This window comes from Cyclopterus lumpus, chromosome 19, assembly GCF_009769545.1.
Source record: "Cyclopterus lumpus isolate fCycLum1 chromosome 19, fCycLum1.pri, whole genome shotgun sequence".
NCBI lineage: Eukaryota > Metazoa > Chordata > Actinopteri > Perciformes > Cyclopteridae > Cyclopterus > Cyclopterus lumpus.
The window spans coordinates 7,365,644-7,381,817 of record NC_046984.1 but is presented as its reverse complement, the minus strand read 5'-3'; the positions used below and the strand labels follow the sequence as shown (position 1 = coordinate 7,381,817).

The 16,174-nt window shown below is 41.6% G+C and overlaps 2 protein-coding genes across 2 annotated transcripts; one reads left to right on the top strand and one right to left on the bottom strand.

The window, feature by feature from the left end:
• Nucleotides 1-282: 282 nt before the first annotated feature.
• LOC117748532 (cAMP-dependent protein kinase type I-alpha regulatory subunit) lies at nucleotides 283-8,352 on the bottom strand. Its single transcript, XM_034558364.1, has 11 exons — nucleotides 8,172-8,352; nucleotides 6,412-6,627; nucleotides 5,180-5,350; nucleotides 4,969-5,060; nucleotides 4,798-4,859; nucleotides 4,661-4,707; nucleotides 4,397-4,555; nucleotides 4,247-4,307; nucleotides 3,934-4,055; nucleotides 2,921-3,002; nucleotides 283-2,794 (listed from the first exon to the last, which is right to left on the bottom strand). Exons 2-11 carry the CDS (start codon nucleotides 6,583-6,585, stop codon nucleotides 2,622-2,624), a joined length of 1,143 nt encoding a protein of 380 aa, XP_034414255.1. The 5' UTR covers nucleotides 6,586-6,627; nucleotides 8,172-8,352; the 3' UTR covers nucleotides 283-2,621.
• Nucleotides 8,353-9,538: 1,186 nt separating this feature from the next.
• On the top strand, nucleotides 9,539-16,134 carry LOC117748496 (WD repeat domain phosphoinositide-interacting protein 1-like). Its single transcript, XM_034558312.1, is given in 13 exon segments — nucleotides 9,539-9,800; nucleotides 10,875-10,957; nucleotides 11,442-11,611; nucleotides 11,735-11,831; nucleotides 12,293-12,390; nucleotides 12,526-12,618; nucleotides 12,692-12,762; nucleotides 13,269-13,376; nucleotides 13,834-13,998; nucleotides 14,105-14,212; nucleotides 14,352-14,391; nucleotides 14,393-14,492; nucleotides 14,766-16,134. Coding segments are annotated over 11 exon segments (1,101 nt in total). The 5' UTR covers nucleotides 9,539-9,800; nucleotides 10,875-10,957; nucleotides 11,442-11,512; the 3' UTR covers nucleotides 14,888-16,134.
• The last annotated feature ends 40 nt before the right edge of the window (nucleotides 16,135-16,174 follow it).

Below are 16,174 nucleotides of genomic sequence, written 5' to 3'. Positions count from 1 at the left end.
TCTCTCCTAAAAGTTTCACTTTTAAATGTGTTCATAGAGTAAAATATACCAGACTTACAGTACATTTGGTGCAAGGCTTTTCTGCAGCAACATGTCTCCCCCTGGTGGACAGATGTCATATTACATGTCCAAACCCAATATTAGTGAGCTTGAAGCAGTTAAATCAAAAGCCAGTTACAGAAGTAGGAGGGAGAGACTGAACTGAACTGGAACCAACATTACAACTGCAGTAACACAGCCAAAAGGTGCAACATAAAAGGACGAAGCCAGATGAACAGGTCAATCTTTTTAAACTTTTTTATTGCTTAAACTGCCATCTGGAACAATCTATACCAAAAGGATAAACATCTTTGCACATACAGGAGGTCAAACTGAATACAGGGTAGAATAGAAAAAGAATGGTCCTCTGATCGCCTGCAGCTCTCTGCGCTGCAGACCTAACAAACTCACTGAAGGTCGGGCTAGCAGGAGTGACTGACGACTACCGTAAGCCCAGGTTAGGTAAGCTAAGGCAAACCGGGACAATTGCAGTGTGGCTAAACATTTGAAAATAAAACCAATGATGCTGCTATATACACAAAAACAATATTTCGATAAAAGGTGAGTCAAACCCACGCCCCTAACGGAGTCATTTCCTGTGGATCAGGATAAGGATCAGATGAAGATGATCAATTTAACTGTAAAGAAACATACATATTACTCGTGTCTTCTCACTAACCTGGCTCCCCTTCAAATCGGCACCAAAATCAAATCTTTTTGGACATACAAACAAACAAACATCTCAATTCCAAGCGCATCCCGGTGCTCCGAATGAGACAAAGCAGAAACATGACTGGTTCTATGTCATTTCTGGTAACAGACAAGTGAGGCAGGAATGAAGAGTTAAGCCTATAATCCAGAAGTCAACATTTTGTGATTTGGTAAAGATCTTTAAAAAAGAAAACACACACACACACACACACACACAGATTTAAACATTGTATGCCATCTAAATAGTCATGAAGCAGTTAAGCTAGGGAGAAACAAACCAAATATTTGACAAAGTTCCTGCTTCTGCACACAACTGCAGTTTTTTTTTTTTTTTCTTCTTCTTTTTTTTTCTTCTAAATACACGCTTCCATTCATACCGGATCACTGGATGCCTAAAACATCATGCCAAGTAAGCATAGAGAACAGATCACAAGCTACTCTGATGAAAAGACAGCCACCTTTTCAACAGGCAATAAGCAATGACACTAGTTTTAAATACATATCTGCTCACTCTGCCCGCCAGCTCACCTGTGATGCTTTAATACATAAATACTTCAGGTGTCCTGAAATCCATTAACCTTCTTGCTTTTTCAAGACTTCACTTCAATAAACCATTTGATCTATTTTTAAAAAGTTTGAACCCATGACGCTTTACACAATATGATTACATACTGTTTTTGTCAGTTGACAAGAAGGAGCATTTATTTACTTTGTGGCACTGGACACCTAAAATAGAATTTATGGAAAAATAAGTGTTTACAAAAGACAGTTAAACATGTTTTTTTTAAGCTTACCATCACTCCAAACCATAAGTTTATCATTTAGTCAATGATGATAATATAACTATGATCGTTTTAACTATACGATGATAACATTTTGATTACAAACCATAGCAGAAGAGTGACCAAGTTATTTGGTATATACTAAAAATAATTGAATACTGAAATACACTTAATACTCGTTTGTTTTTTTTCCTTTCTTTTATCCTTATTTTTTTCCCTCAGAGTAGTCAAGGCAGCTCTTGTATGGTCGTTCTATAGATTAAGAGGACACTATGGGTAATAACTACTTCCTGTTTGGAGCTCCAAATTGCATTTCCACGGCTATGCATCTTTGCCTTGTGACAATAATAAACGTTTGGCACTAGCCTGGTAGCTGCACAATGAAATAGTAACCGGAAGTTGTACAAGCTCTCTCCAACTAAGCAAAACAGACTCGGCACCGTCTCATCGTGCCAATCAAAAGGTAACCAAAAACAACAAGAGGAGCACAACGATCATATAGCTAAAACCTTAAAAACGTCTGATAAAATTTAAAGTGATCCTATATTCTTCCTGCTTTTTTTTACAGTTTCTGGGTTCTGGTCTAATCAGGCTGACCAGTGTCAAAAAGAAAACTCTTTAACGGGGAAGAAGAAGTCCTTTTCCATCAACCCTCAACATACATCTGCAACAAATTCACCAAAAGCGCCATGTAAAGTGTGATTGTCCCGTCTCATCAGTCTGAGAACCTAATGTCTTTCAGATCTTTTAACAATTCTGCTTTGCGTTTCAGTCTAAAAAGAAAGCGTAACCAGCAAATACATATATAACATAGGTAGTAACGTGTGATGTAACTGTGCCTACAAGGTAGCGTACAGCAGCTGGTACAAGCGCTGGTGAATGGCTGAAAGTCACCTCAGTGTGACGGCTGGCAACAACTAAATTATCTTTGTGTGTGAAACAAAAACAGAAGAAAAAAAAGGGAGAAAAGCCAACTGAAAGAAGAAGAAAGTGACAAAAAAAAGCAAATTGCATTGGTGGACCCGGGGTCTAAAAGGAGAAAGGAGGGAGATGGTGGAAGGGGGTGGGGGTGGGGAGAGAGACGCCCCTTCAGACAGACAGCGAGACGAAGCTGTTATACTGTTGGATGTTACGTTTGAGAATGTCTGAACAGGGACCCAGGACGCGCTCAAAGCGAGGCCGGTCGAGCTTCACGCACTTCAAGGGGCCGCGGGCGACCACGGTGGCAGCGCGGGGACGGTTCATCAGCAGAGCGATCTCACCTGGAGGAATACAGCAGAAATGCTTTAGCCACGTAGAAACGGAAGGACTTGGCGTTTTTACTTAGAACAGCACCGCAGACTACTATCAAGTATGACATTTAAAAAAGTGTTGTGACGAGTTCTTACCGAAGTAGTCAGAGGGTCCTAATCGCCCCACCTCCACGAACTCCTCGTTCTCTGAGCGACGCTGCAACACAGCTGCAGAACCCTGAGAGAGACACACACACACACACACACACACTTGACTTTAGTGACATAATCACGCAAATAGGTTTGAAAATAACTGGTACCACTTTATAATAAATGTGAGTTTAAAGCCTATTAAGCAGTTAACTGATCATATTAACTCTTTAATTTCTTGATGGTGAGCTACAGGAATTCATGATGCATTTTGCATTCATTCATTAAATCTTTGTGAATCTTGCATTAGTTACACATTACATAAGCATGTGTGTTTTTTATGACAATGTGATCACATTCAATATTGAGACGAAGCTTTCAAATCAATTAAACAACTTAACTTAGAAAAAGTAGAAAACCAGACATATAGACTCTCTGACTCGATTAAAGCAGTTTAACACCATTAATAAAGAATACATTTAACACTAACGATTATTATCATGATCAATTAATCGATTATTTTGTCTCCAAAATGTCTTCTTTTTTATCTTTAAAATCATAAATGAATTGCGCATCATAGTTGACGTTTTCATATAGTTAGTTAACAGAAATGTAATACCAAAACAAATTGACATATTAGAGAACAGGGAGCCAGTATTTAGTCACATTGTTGCATTTTCTTAATTTGATGATCAAAATAGTTATAAATTAATTTTCTTTTGATCAACTAATCAATTTGCCGACTAATTGTTTCAGTTCAAAGATCAAATATGTATTGAAGGGGAGTTTCCCATCCCGCTGTATGTATGAATAACAATGTTGTACTAGTTTAAAGAGCTGGGAATATGAAACAGTCACATGGATCAAGTGTCTCCGACACCTCATAACCGTTTGATGTAACTCGGCAAACAGCCAATTATAGAACTAATTAAACTTGAGAGTGCAAAGGTCAAATCAAGGTACTGTGACAGACACCGCATGTATAAAAGACATGGGAAAGTTATTTATCATAAATATACTTCTAAGATGATGAAGAATTCATCTCCTGGCTCTCCCTGCACAACAATCTTCTGTCCATCCTCAAACTGGACGGGCTCCAAAGCGTCAGCGACTGTCAGACGCTCCCATTTGTCAAGAGACTCTGAAAAGGGGGAGAACACAGAATACTCCTGAGGAATAGTTTAGAACCCATTTTGTTTTTTCTTTTCAGGCGAGATATTTTTAGCAAACCCTTTCAGGTTATTTTAATCTTAGCAACAAAACACAAGTTACATGCTCTCTCTTCTATTTCTAAGTTTTGGGTTGAGGCTGATATTAAAAAAATGAACTCACCTAAAATGGACACTTTCCTGAGGAATTCCTCGTACATCTTCCTCTTTCTCAAAGTGCTTCCCTGAAGGGAAAGATATTTGTGTTGCGATTAATGACAAACATTTCCCAACCTGTGCATTACAGACCCACATGCTAATAATGTCTCCTTACCATAAGTATTCTCCTGTAGCTGTCTCTGTCGATGCCCCACAGCTTGACATTGGTCTTGGCTCTAACTGTGGCCGCCCTCGGGGTGCCGTATATCAGGGCCAGCTCTCCGAAGCTGCCTCCCTCCCCGATGCTGGTCACCCATTCATTGTTCACATACACCTGTCACATTAGTGGCGTGGACACCAAGGTGTTAAAATGTAAACGTGACGACAACAAAAAATCAAAAACATTTCCTGCAAATTATGACGAGGGTCGGACACTCACATCCATCTCCCCTTGGTCGATAACATAGAAATTGTCACCTTCGTCACCTGGGGGGTGGACAACAACACCGTTAGCAACACACGAGGACATGCCAGGATTTGGATTAACATAAAATCACTGAAAAGATGTCGTCCTACCCTGCAAAATAACCGTTTCCCCAGCGATGTAGGTGACTGGAAACATTGCATCAAATATGTCACTGGAAAGGAGCAGATTTGTGGGTTGATCAGCTGAACACATTTACACAATTAGCTAAATGTATCAATAAAGCCTTTCTTTTTTTTTTTAAACAAAAAAACAACAGGTACCTCCTCTCATTGTCGTCCAGGTGTGAGAAGAGCACATTCTTTTCAATAGCTTTGGCCAAGGCTGCCATCGTCTTGTAGTCTTTTGGAATGACCTTAATAAAACCGCACAACGATATCACAGGACTTCTCATAATACCGATAGCATCAGATTGTTGATGTAGATTTAGGTGTTGCGACACTCTCGTCTTTGCTTGCACACGTGCATGTCTACCTTTCTGACATATGAGGCGGCGTCCTCCTCTGTGTAGACCTCCGCGCTGAAGGCTCCTCTCCGCCGGCGACCCTTTACCACAGGGTTCATGGGTGGAGACACCTCCTCATCACGTGAGTCTGAACGGGAGCTGCTGGCCTTCTGCTGGTTCTGGATCTGCTTGGCCTCCTCCTGGAGGAGAGAGAAGGGGATTGAGGTTTTAAGTGGCTGCAGTTCCTCTCTAAGTTAAGTCATTGGCCATTTATAAAAGCATTTTTTGGGCAATAAAGTGCAACATAAAGCACCAAATACAAAACTATTTTTCAATGAAAACCATGTTAAGTGTTTAATTTAATGCACTACTAATCTGAATAAATCTAGTAATTTACAAGATGATAATAATCTATAAATTACTCTGAAAAGAATTCTAAAATAACCTCTACCTCGAATTAGTAGGCTAGTTAGATATTAGCTAGATAGGAGCATCTTTCTAGCTGTAGATAGCATACAAGCTCTAGTTCACTTTTGCAAACAATTCATTGTAGTGTGGTAATGTGGAATGTAAATAATTATGTTGGCAGTATGTCTAAACTGAATTTAATAAATTGTTTAAATCAAGCATCACTAACTTTGCCACTTTTTACTGATACTTTTGATGAATGTCGAATTTGATTTTTAACATGGCTTTCACAAGCTTGAACAAAGTGTAAATGTACACTCGGGAAGTCCAAAATCCTGTCCAAAGCATGTGTGTACTGTATACAAAACTTGTGTTGACTCGTTACAGAGTGAGCAGCACACAGAAACAACCGAAAAGAGGAAACAATAAAAGGCATGCCAGTTAGAAAGCTAATTAGCTTGCTCTTAATGTTACAAACATGTTTTTGTTATTCCTACTTGTTTCTAAGCAAAGGTGTTGTTCTCAAAACACATTGATGACAAAAATAAATCAAAAGTTAAAAAGTTATAGAAGCTTTAAAGCAAAACATTATTATCTGACACCACAGAAAAATAAAGTGCTTTGGGCTAAATAAGAAATTGCTTCATCGTTGACATCCACTGTGTCATGTGTTGTTGTTTTTCACCAGAGATATAAAAAGGAAATATAGCCTGACCAAGTGTACTTACAGTTTATGATGGCAATTATCAGCTGACTTATGAAACAGTAACTGTCTGGTGTAATATAGGAGTATATAATGATCTGCCTTCTGCCCACTGACCAATAAGGACAAACAAAAAGCACGGACACAAACCTTCTCCAGCCTCTCGAAGTACTCCCTGAGGAAGGCCATGGGCCTGTCCGGCCTGGAGGTGCACAGCTGGACAATGCAGTCCTTCAGCAGCTGTTGGATGTTGTGTTTCTGCACGTACTGCTCACACTCCCTCAGGCTCCGCTCCTCCTCGCTGCTCGTACTTCCAGACGCCATGACCACAACCACAACCCTGCTCTGTGACCTTTAACCTTTTTACTGGTTAAAAGTGGACAGTAACGGGGGGGAAAGGAGCATAGTTTCAGATCATCTCTGCACAACGTGGAGTCACAGGATTACCAGAGAGCAGAACCGAGTAGGGGTGATTGTGTGTCGTGATGAGAAATGGACGGACAGAAAACGTAAGAATGTGAGAAAAATAGAACCAGAGTGTGAAGGCACAGAGAGATGGGGTGTTGTTCGGTACTAAGGAGACCAAGTGTTGCTTAGTGTCAGCAGTGAAAACAGGTCATATGATGTGATCACACAGATCTGACCACAAACAACAAACTAGGAATGAGTTTATTTACTCAAAACAACTTGACTATTTCCACCAGCCTGAAAGAAGCTATCAAAGAAACATCATCATACACAAGGCCATTTTTTTTGGTGAAAATTGTGAAATGAAGGTCAGATAATCAATTGTCTGGAAACAAACCATAAAAAGCAAATGCAGGACACAATGCTGCTACTGAGCCAAATAGCCCGACAGATCCCAGATCATGTGATCAGCCTGATATAGGCTTCTTCAGATAGCTCTGAGCTTGATCAAGCTGTCGAAAACAGGAAGGCCTCATGTAACCAACATGTGCATTTTTTTTTTTTTTGAGTTAAAGATTAAACAAACAGACGGATCCATCCTGTCTTTGCAAAAGTATCATGCAAGTGCATTAGTATAATAGGCTTTGGCTCATTTCTAATCTGACTAGGCCCAGCAGAGATTACTGGTCATGTTATCAAAGCTGAGGCTGACACAACCTTCATGCAACTAACTACACTCACAGTTCAAACTTTGCAGGCTTTAATCTAAACCTATAACCGAAGTAACAAATTATACTGTTTTCCAACCAGGAGAGATCAATACAGAGATGAGACTAGACTCAACAACAGGGATTTTCTGGCATATATTACCATTACATTTGTGTTCAAATATTGCAGGTAGTGAACGTTTATGACTAACGTGTACATTTTCTGATTCAGTTAGTGAGCTGCAGCATAACCTCTGCCGTCTACTCAGAAGCTGGCTGTCAATTAAATTAGAGAAAACACTGGGATGCACAAATGACCTTGCTGAAAAAGTGACAAAGGGCTATGCTGGAGGATGGATGATGATGATAACGCATCTAATGGTTTACAAATTGAGTAAATGTTATCCCCTTTAAGAGACAGTGTGAAGCAAATGCCCCGTCTGTAACACCGTCTAGGTCAGGAAGGCTTCATGAGGAGGCTGACGGCTGCAACCAAATAACTTACAGCAAACAGACTGACACGGAAACGCTACCTGCCCTAAATTATAAGAACCAGTAAACACCAAATGTGTGAATACGTTCTGATTTATACGTTTGCGTAACCGTCTTTGGCCGACGTTATGTGAAACAGTGTGTCTAGTTTGATGCCTAGCTGGCTAGCTCGGTGCAAAGGCAAAGCTCTCCTCCAATGACGCCATCTTGAGTTCTATCATAAACAAACGAGAGACGGAGGAAACAAATTTCACCTATCCAGAGGTCATATGATAGATGAACTGGAGAAACGCAAATACTCACAAGAAACTGTAAATTCCTGCCGAGCCCTTCGATAGCGACTCGGATGGATGATATTTCTCAAAGCGTACCGTTACCAGATCCTCCTCGCTTCGATTTTTTTCCCGAGCCCTGGACCGCTGCCCCACCGGATACGGCTGAGAGCCAATCAACGGCCGTCACTGACGTCAATACTCCTAGTTCTGACATGTAAACTCGTAACCCCTGGCAACCTTAAAGGAGACCACACGGAAACCGTGACGTCAAGGAAATAGTTTAGAATTGAGAAGAAGAAAAAAATCTGATTAAAAATTAGCCTGATAACAGGAATCTCTCAGTGTTGTCTTTATTTAGATCTCCCGGTTCACTGCAGTGTGCATTAACTTCTTTTGATTTTCAACATGATGTACAAATGTAATTAAACAGAAATATGACCCCTGCCACAATTATAGTATTATATATAATATTATTACCGATACCTTTTTTTCCAAGCAGTATTGTAACATTGTGGCTGGTCGAAATACAGCTAATTTAATGAATGTATATAATATTGGGTAGTTTAATCTATAATAAAGCAGCATTTGATAAACTGATCATGGAGTAAAACGTAGTATGTCTCTATGATATGCAGTAAAGTAACATATAATGGAAGCATGTGAATCAATTGAATTAAAGGAAAAGAAAACAATACGTACTTTACCTTCAACACTGACAAGGAGCGACATAATTAATAAAGATATGCTATGTAAAGGGTTCCTAAGATTATCTATTTTCTGTGGCCTAATAAATATATACAAATTCAGGGAAACTATTTAACACCTGTATTTGGGTAAGCTATGCAAACATAAACGTATACAAAAATAAATCTACCTAAAGGCAAGTCAAAAACAAAACAACATAATATTCTAATCGACAACAATAAAGCAGTAAAAAACACCAGAATAGCTTTATTTAGCAGTTGCACATCTCTCCAGGGTCGTTGGTGTGTTGCTGCACCGACAAGCAGTAAGAAAAGCTTGACACGTGGTTCATCCAATGAAATCATGAAAACAATTCCTCGTGACAAGCCTGAACGTGTAATTGGCCAATCAACTGTATTTTCTGCTAATGGGCGTCTCTTGTTGTATTGACAACTTGTGTGTCAAATCAACTTGAGGCTCTAAACAGCTCGACCAATGGAAATACCGAAAAGGAGGGTCAACATGGTTCCACCAGCCAATCAGCACGCACCTCAAAATGACGCATCCACCCATCAGCTGTTTTTGTTTTGCTGTGTGGACATTGGAAGTTAATAACATAATAACAACAGTGTCGACTGACCCAAGGGAAGCGGCTCATTAAGGAGGTGGACTCGTTGATCTTTTGTCCTGTTCAAATTTGGGATAGTTGACTCGGCGTGAGCTGTGTGCCATCTGAGCCAGTCTGCCGGGACATTCCTCTCCCTGAAGAGTGTGAGCGTGGCGCTTGGAGTCGGGGGCAGAGGAGGGAAGCGGGTTCCGGCGGGATCGACCCGAGTCCGAGGCCAACCAACCTCGACCAGCAGGAGGACGGGGGATTTGGTGACTCCGATGGAGTCCAGGAGCCCCAGGACGCACCGGACGGCACCGATGTGCACCGAGCCTTCATCTGCGCCTCGTTTAACCAGGACACCACGTAAGCGACCTGCGGGCCGGGCCCAGCATGAACTCAATCTGACTGTTGCATAATTATTTACAGTCACATTTACATAAACCGGTTTATTTTCTGTCACTCTTGGTAATATCGCCAACAATCAGGGTTGTGTGCGCGTGCGTCCAAAGTGAAACCAGAGCTTCTGTAGGCAGGATAACTTCTAGATGATCCATATGTGAAGGAGGCCCGGTGAACATTAAACTAGACAATTAGTAACGAACCTTCTCGCTGTTGTGTAATAAGACACAACGTAATGCAATCGATTGAAAACAGCCACTACATTGTGCCACGTACGTTTCTATAATACCTTCTTCTGGACATACCATAATATTACCATAATAGTTTAGTATTCAGGTTATAGTTATATTGTCAGAGGTCCCTGTGTCATTGTTGTTTGACTCTATTCCACTGACCCATGTTTAGGGTTTATTAACTATAACAAACAAATCCAGTGGCTCTGATGGTAAAACTAAGCCGGTGGACAAACAGTCAACAGTCTTATCTCTCTGACATTGTGTTATTTCAACTTCAACCATGCAAGCTTCCTTGGGGGATATTAACATATTTTAATGGGAGATGCATTACAGCTGTGGTGATTTAACAAGATGAGATAGTCTGGAAGAAACCCTGACATAGATGACATCCGCGGATGAGTGCTGACCTGGACCAGGTCAGCACACATTGGCCTCATGCTACATGTATGTCAAATGATGGTTCACTTATTAATACTGTAGAGAAGTTCTCTCAGCTCAGGCGTATAGCATCCATTATGTATATATTTGACTCTGTTCTGTGCAGTGCTACACGAGGGATTGTATGTGTGTTCAGTGGATTATTTTTAATAGCAAGCAATTCCTTTTACCCAAAGCCATTCAATAATCTGTTTGAGTAATACCAAACAAATAAAGTGGTTTTATGGGATTATTGTACTGCAACAATGGTAGACTATACGTGTATCAAAACGTTGACAGCAAATGTTGGTATTGTGTGTGTGTGTGTGTAATTTGTCCTATGTAATTAAAAATGGTAATTAAAGTGTTTATGTTTTTATTAAAGTTCTCTGTCGGTGGGCACCAAGACCGGCTACCGCCTCTTCTCAGTCACTGCTGTGGACAAGCTGGACTGCATCCACGAGGGAGGTGAGATGAACACTGTGCTTTGCTCTCTGCAGTAGTCCCTAAAGGTTAAGGTGACAGGAAGTGTATAATGCCGTATAATGCAGACACGGCTACACATCCAGTCATACATATACAGTCAGTACATTGTGCCAAGGCGACATTAGTGATTGAAGACTATTTATTTGAGCTGTGGTCACTTTGGTCAGACAACGGCAACATGGTTGCTCCTCTGCATGGAGAGGGTAGACACAGGAAATGTCCTAATCTTCAATAAAAGTTTGGAGGAAGTTTGAGTTCAATACTGCCCTCCTTGTCGAGGGACTGACAGTTTCCATATTATGTGTAGCTAACGTGGTTTGGTAGCTGAGCATGATAGCAGTAAAGCCACTGTCACTTGTTATTTAAGTGCAGGAATTTGTAAAGGTATTTGCATTCACTGCACCGGCTTTATCTGAGTCAAAGCATGCGATCCGTATCCAAGGTCTTTCACTCGTCCCTCTCCCAGTAGAGTGTCAGGACGTTTATATCGTGGAGCGGCTGTTCTCCAGCAGCCTGGTGGTGGTGGTCAGTCTGTCCATGCCACGGCGAATGAACGTTTACCACTTCAAGAAAGGCACCGAGATTTGTAACTACAGCTACTCCAACAACATCCTCTCCGTCCGGCTCAACAGACAGGTGACGACGGGGAAAAAAAGCTCTTTCTATACCCGTAATCCTTCAAAGTAGTTGCTTCTGGATTGTGCCATGTTATATTGTGTCAATGTATCTTGATCTCTCCGTCTGTCACTGTCACCTCAGCGGCTGGTGGTGTGCTTGGAGGAGTCGGTCTACATCCACAATATCAAAGACATGAAACTACTCAAAACCCTGCTAAACACACCCACCAACCCCACAGGTACAAGCTGTTCTACATATATCTGTAGACTGAATAGAAGCCACTATGGCCACAAGTGACATTTACAGGATAATGCAAAATGCTATCACACATAGTGCAACAGTAGCACAGGCAGAGAGGAATCCTAAAGCCTGCATGACGGAGTCAGTGTCGTCATTTGTAGAACACTTTTGCTAATATTAGCCACGTGGAGCTACTGGTCATACCGGCACTATTTTAATGTGCATAGCGTTGCATTAACGCTACTTGCGAGGGTGCACAGTGCCAAAGTAGTCTTATGATGGAACAGGACCGTACTTGACACATATTAGACCCACACAGATGACACGTGTGTGTAGCGCCATTGTAAAGCAACTGGCACAAACTGTCCCAATAGGTGTGTGGCGAAGAATAAAGACAGGCAAATCAAAACGAGGAAGAAAAAGAAGAGTGCCTTTATCCTCCGCTGTGCTCCTTTGTAGGTCTTTGTGCGCTCTCCGTCAACCACAGTAACTCCTACCTGGCGTACCCGGGAAGCGCTACCATCGGAGAGATCACCGTCTACGACGCCAACAACCTGGTGAGGCCACATTAAACTCTAACATAGCAGCAAAGGAAAACAATTGCAGCTGTTGTCATGTCTCTCGGGGAAAAAAAACCCATGGGGACAAGCAGCGTGGTGCCGATGTCCTTAGAAATGTATTCGTCCCTTTAGAGCACCCTGACGCTGATCCAAGCCCACGACAGTCCCCTGGCGGCCCTCACCTTCAATGGCTCTGGCACCAAACTGGCCAGCGCTTCAGAGAAGGTGGGCATTCCTTTCATCCCTCCTTCCGTTTCATCGGCCACCAGCTTCTGTCTGACCACGTTCTCCTCTACAGGGCACCGTTATCAGAGTCTTCAGCGTTCCTGAAGGACAGAGACTGTTTGAATTCCGTAGAGGCATGAAAAGGTTAGCGCTCACAATTTCCCTATATTTCAGTGAGAACGTATTAACAAGCACACCGTGGACACGAGGATTTGTTGCGGTTGTGTGACAGAGAGGTGACAGAAGGTCGGTCAGCAGTTTAAATGACCCTCCGATTACTCAGCAGTCTGCTCAAGTGAGTAAGACATCTCCTGCTGCTCGGTACCGATGGCAGTTGGTTGTGAACGCACTGGGCCGCTTCCAGTGTCAATGACCAAGTATCAGCGATAAGGACATTGTGATTAAGACGAGGGGAAACATTAGACTCAGAGACACTGTTGATGCCGTGACACACACACACACACACACACACACACACTAGGTGTTGTGATCATTTTTTATTTAAAAAACAGAGGGAGAGAGTCACATTGGCTAAATGTGGTCTAGTGAATAGATATTTCTTTAAAATATATTATGTCCATGTATTTCTTTAATAAAAATGTGCATCTAATCATAACTCTTTTATTCTTTTCGTCTCTTGTCGGTGTCAGATATGTTAGCATTAGTTCATTGTCCTTCAGCGCCGACGCCCAGTTCCTGTGCGCCTCCAGCAACACTGAGACAGTCCATATCTTTAAACTGGAGCAGCACAGCCCAAGGTAAACACACACACACACACACACACACACACGGTTTGTTTCTACTTGTTTGATAATTCACTGCTTTGTTTTAACTAACCAGCTAAGACTAACTTAGATATGTGTAATAAAGCTGGTTCTTTCACCCAGATCAAAATAAAGCCTGTTATTTGCAGACTTAAAAATAAAAACTCTCTGGTGAAATGTTCCAGTCTTACAGTAACAAGTGATTCCTCTGTATTAGAAGTCTGCACTGTCCTTTTCTGAACCTTGCATAGTTCAGAAAAGGACAGTGCATGAAAGGACCAGCACCCTCTGCTGTATTTCAGATGTAAAGCAATCCATTAGTTTTTCTATGACTTTCAACCGAGTATCTTAGTATGTAAAATCCAGCGTTGCAGAAAGAAATCTGAATGTCTCCAGTGGTGATTACCTCCTGTTGGCACCATTAACTCTGACCCACGTGGTTTCCTTCCAGTCTAGACGAGGAGTCTCCTACATGGTCGGCATACATGGGCAAAATGTTCACAGCAGCCAGCACCTACTTGCCCAGCCAGGTGTCCGACATGATGCATCAGGACAGAGCCTTCGCCACAGTGCGACTCAACATGTTCGGCCTCAAGAACATCAGCGCCCTCGCTACGTAAGGCCCAGCATGACGAGAGAGGGATGTTTTTCAAGAGGTGTGTCTATGTGTTGTGAATACACAGTGTGTGTGTGTGTGTGTGTGTGTATGTTATGTTTGTCAGGATTCAGAAGCTCCCTCGCCTGCTGGTGGCGTCCTCAGACGGGTGTCTCTACATTTATAATGTGGATCCACAGGATGGTGGCGAGTGCGTCCAGATCCAGAAACACAGGTGTGTGTACGTCTTAGTGAGCTGCATCGGGCATTAATGTCGACATGTAAACACGGTGTGGCTTTGGTTTAAGCTTGTTTTCTCCCGGTGAGTTGGGTGCTACGCTGTCGTTACGTCTTTGTCTTCTCTGTCCGTGCAGGATGTTTGACTCCAGCGAGGAGCAGGTAGAAACAGAAGGCAGAGGAGAATCCAGAGGATGTCTCTCCCCAACCAGCCAGCCAATCGTACGCTGCCACTGTGGCTCTCCCTTCAACCCCGCCCTCCTCCACCACTCTCACGGGTACAGTATTCCTAATCAAAACATTTAACTGGATAGGTATGAGTTACTTCTTAAACCCTACTGTGCACTCTATTACTCTAGCTGTTCGTACTATATGTTTTGAAGTGTTAAATATTGTTATGCAACTCCAGAAATTTGCTTTAAACATGGAGATGCTGCAAAGTAATATATGTTTCTTCAAATTAGTTGTTAATCTTAGAAATGGTTTCCTCAAAACTTCTCAAATGGCTCCTGGTCACAAAGACCTTCTCTTCCTCCTCCGTCTCTTCCCAGGTTACTCTGAGGACGGTGGAGTCGAGAAGGGTGATGTCATCCCAGAGCACGAGTTTGCCGAGGGCCCCGTCTGCCTGGACGACGAGAACGAGTTCCCTCCATTCGGCAACCAGAGTAATTGACCAAATCTTTCTCTCATGAAAACATCCAATCCAAAACCTGCATAACAATCAGACTGTTTTCAAGCAGGAAGTTGGACCAAAACATTCCCTCTGTTGAGACATGGCGACACACCCACCTTCCACGTGCACCCGGCCTTCCTAGGTGTTTCTGTCTTCTGCGTCCCTCTCTACGTTTTGCAAGGAATCAAATATTAGACAGATTGAAAGACTGTCCAAGAGTCCCACTGTTAACTCCCATGTTACGCCTTTAACAACTTGTTATTTTAATAATGGAACACAGTGGTGTTATTGTTGCATAATATTATCATATTAGCAATCAGATGTATATGTATATGAACTTGAGCAGACTGAATATACTATGGCAGTAGAGGAGACAACAGGCAGGCCTGGCCTGCAGCCATTTTGAAGTAACCATGGGCAAGATTCACAAAAATGCTTCACCTGAGAGGTCACCTGAAAGGTCATTTTAGCAGCTTCTAAGTGCAGATAATAATATAAATACAATATGAAATGAATCAACTCTTTGAAGATCATTTCTTGTTTTTTGTCACTTCCAAGTCTTAGAAATAAGCACCTGAAAGTATATAATAAGGACTGTGTTGTCAGGCCTGATGGATGTTATCAATGGGCATTAAATGTGTCACACCTCAATAAAGAGGGGCAGTAGTTCACTCAAGAAGGAAATCATGTGGGAAGCATGATACACTATTTAAATCAGGATACATGCAGTCACTATAATATGACTTGCAGATGCAGCTGTCATACTAATTATGGTATCAGTAGATGAGACTAAACACCTGCAGAGTCACAAATGTAACCTGAAAACAATATGTGGAGAAATCAGCTAACTGTGAAAAACTTGATGGGGAAGCTGTACACGGCAAAAGCTACAGGTCCTTGAATTTCAGTGATATCCTGATATTTTTATTTACTATAAATGATGCTGAAAATAGTATATCAACATGCAAGTCATTTTTACTTTGATGTTTGAAATATTCTTTTGCAAAATGTTTGAAGTATTACACATCAACGCATAGACCTACCATGCGTAAATATATTTTGAGTATTTTTATTGTGTGTATAATGTATATATAACATTTTTATATAGTACTGTTATAAGTAACATGGTAATACCATTTGATTTGCCAAAAGGTGGCGCTGCTAGGACACCTGTACGCTGCATTGAGCTGTTTAATACTGGACATTGACACCAGAGACTTATTAAAGCTGAGAAGTGATTCAACCTCTGCACGTTTCTATTTTTTATTTTATTTTTTAAATAGCATC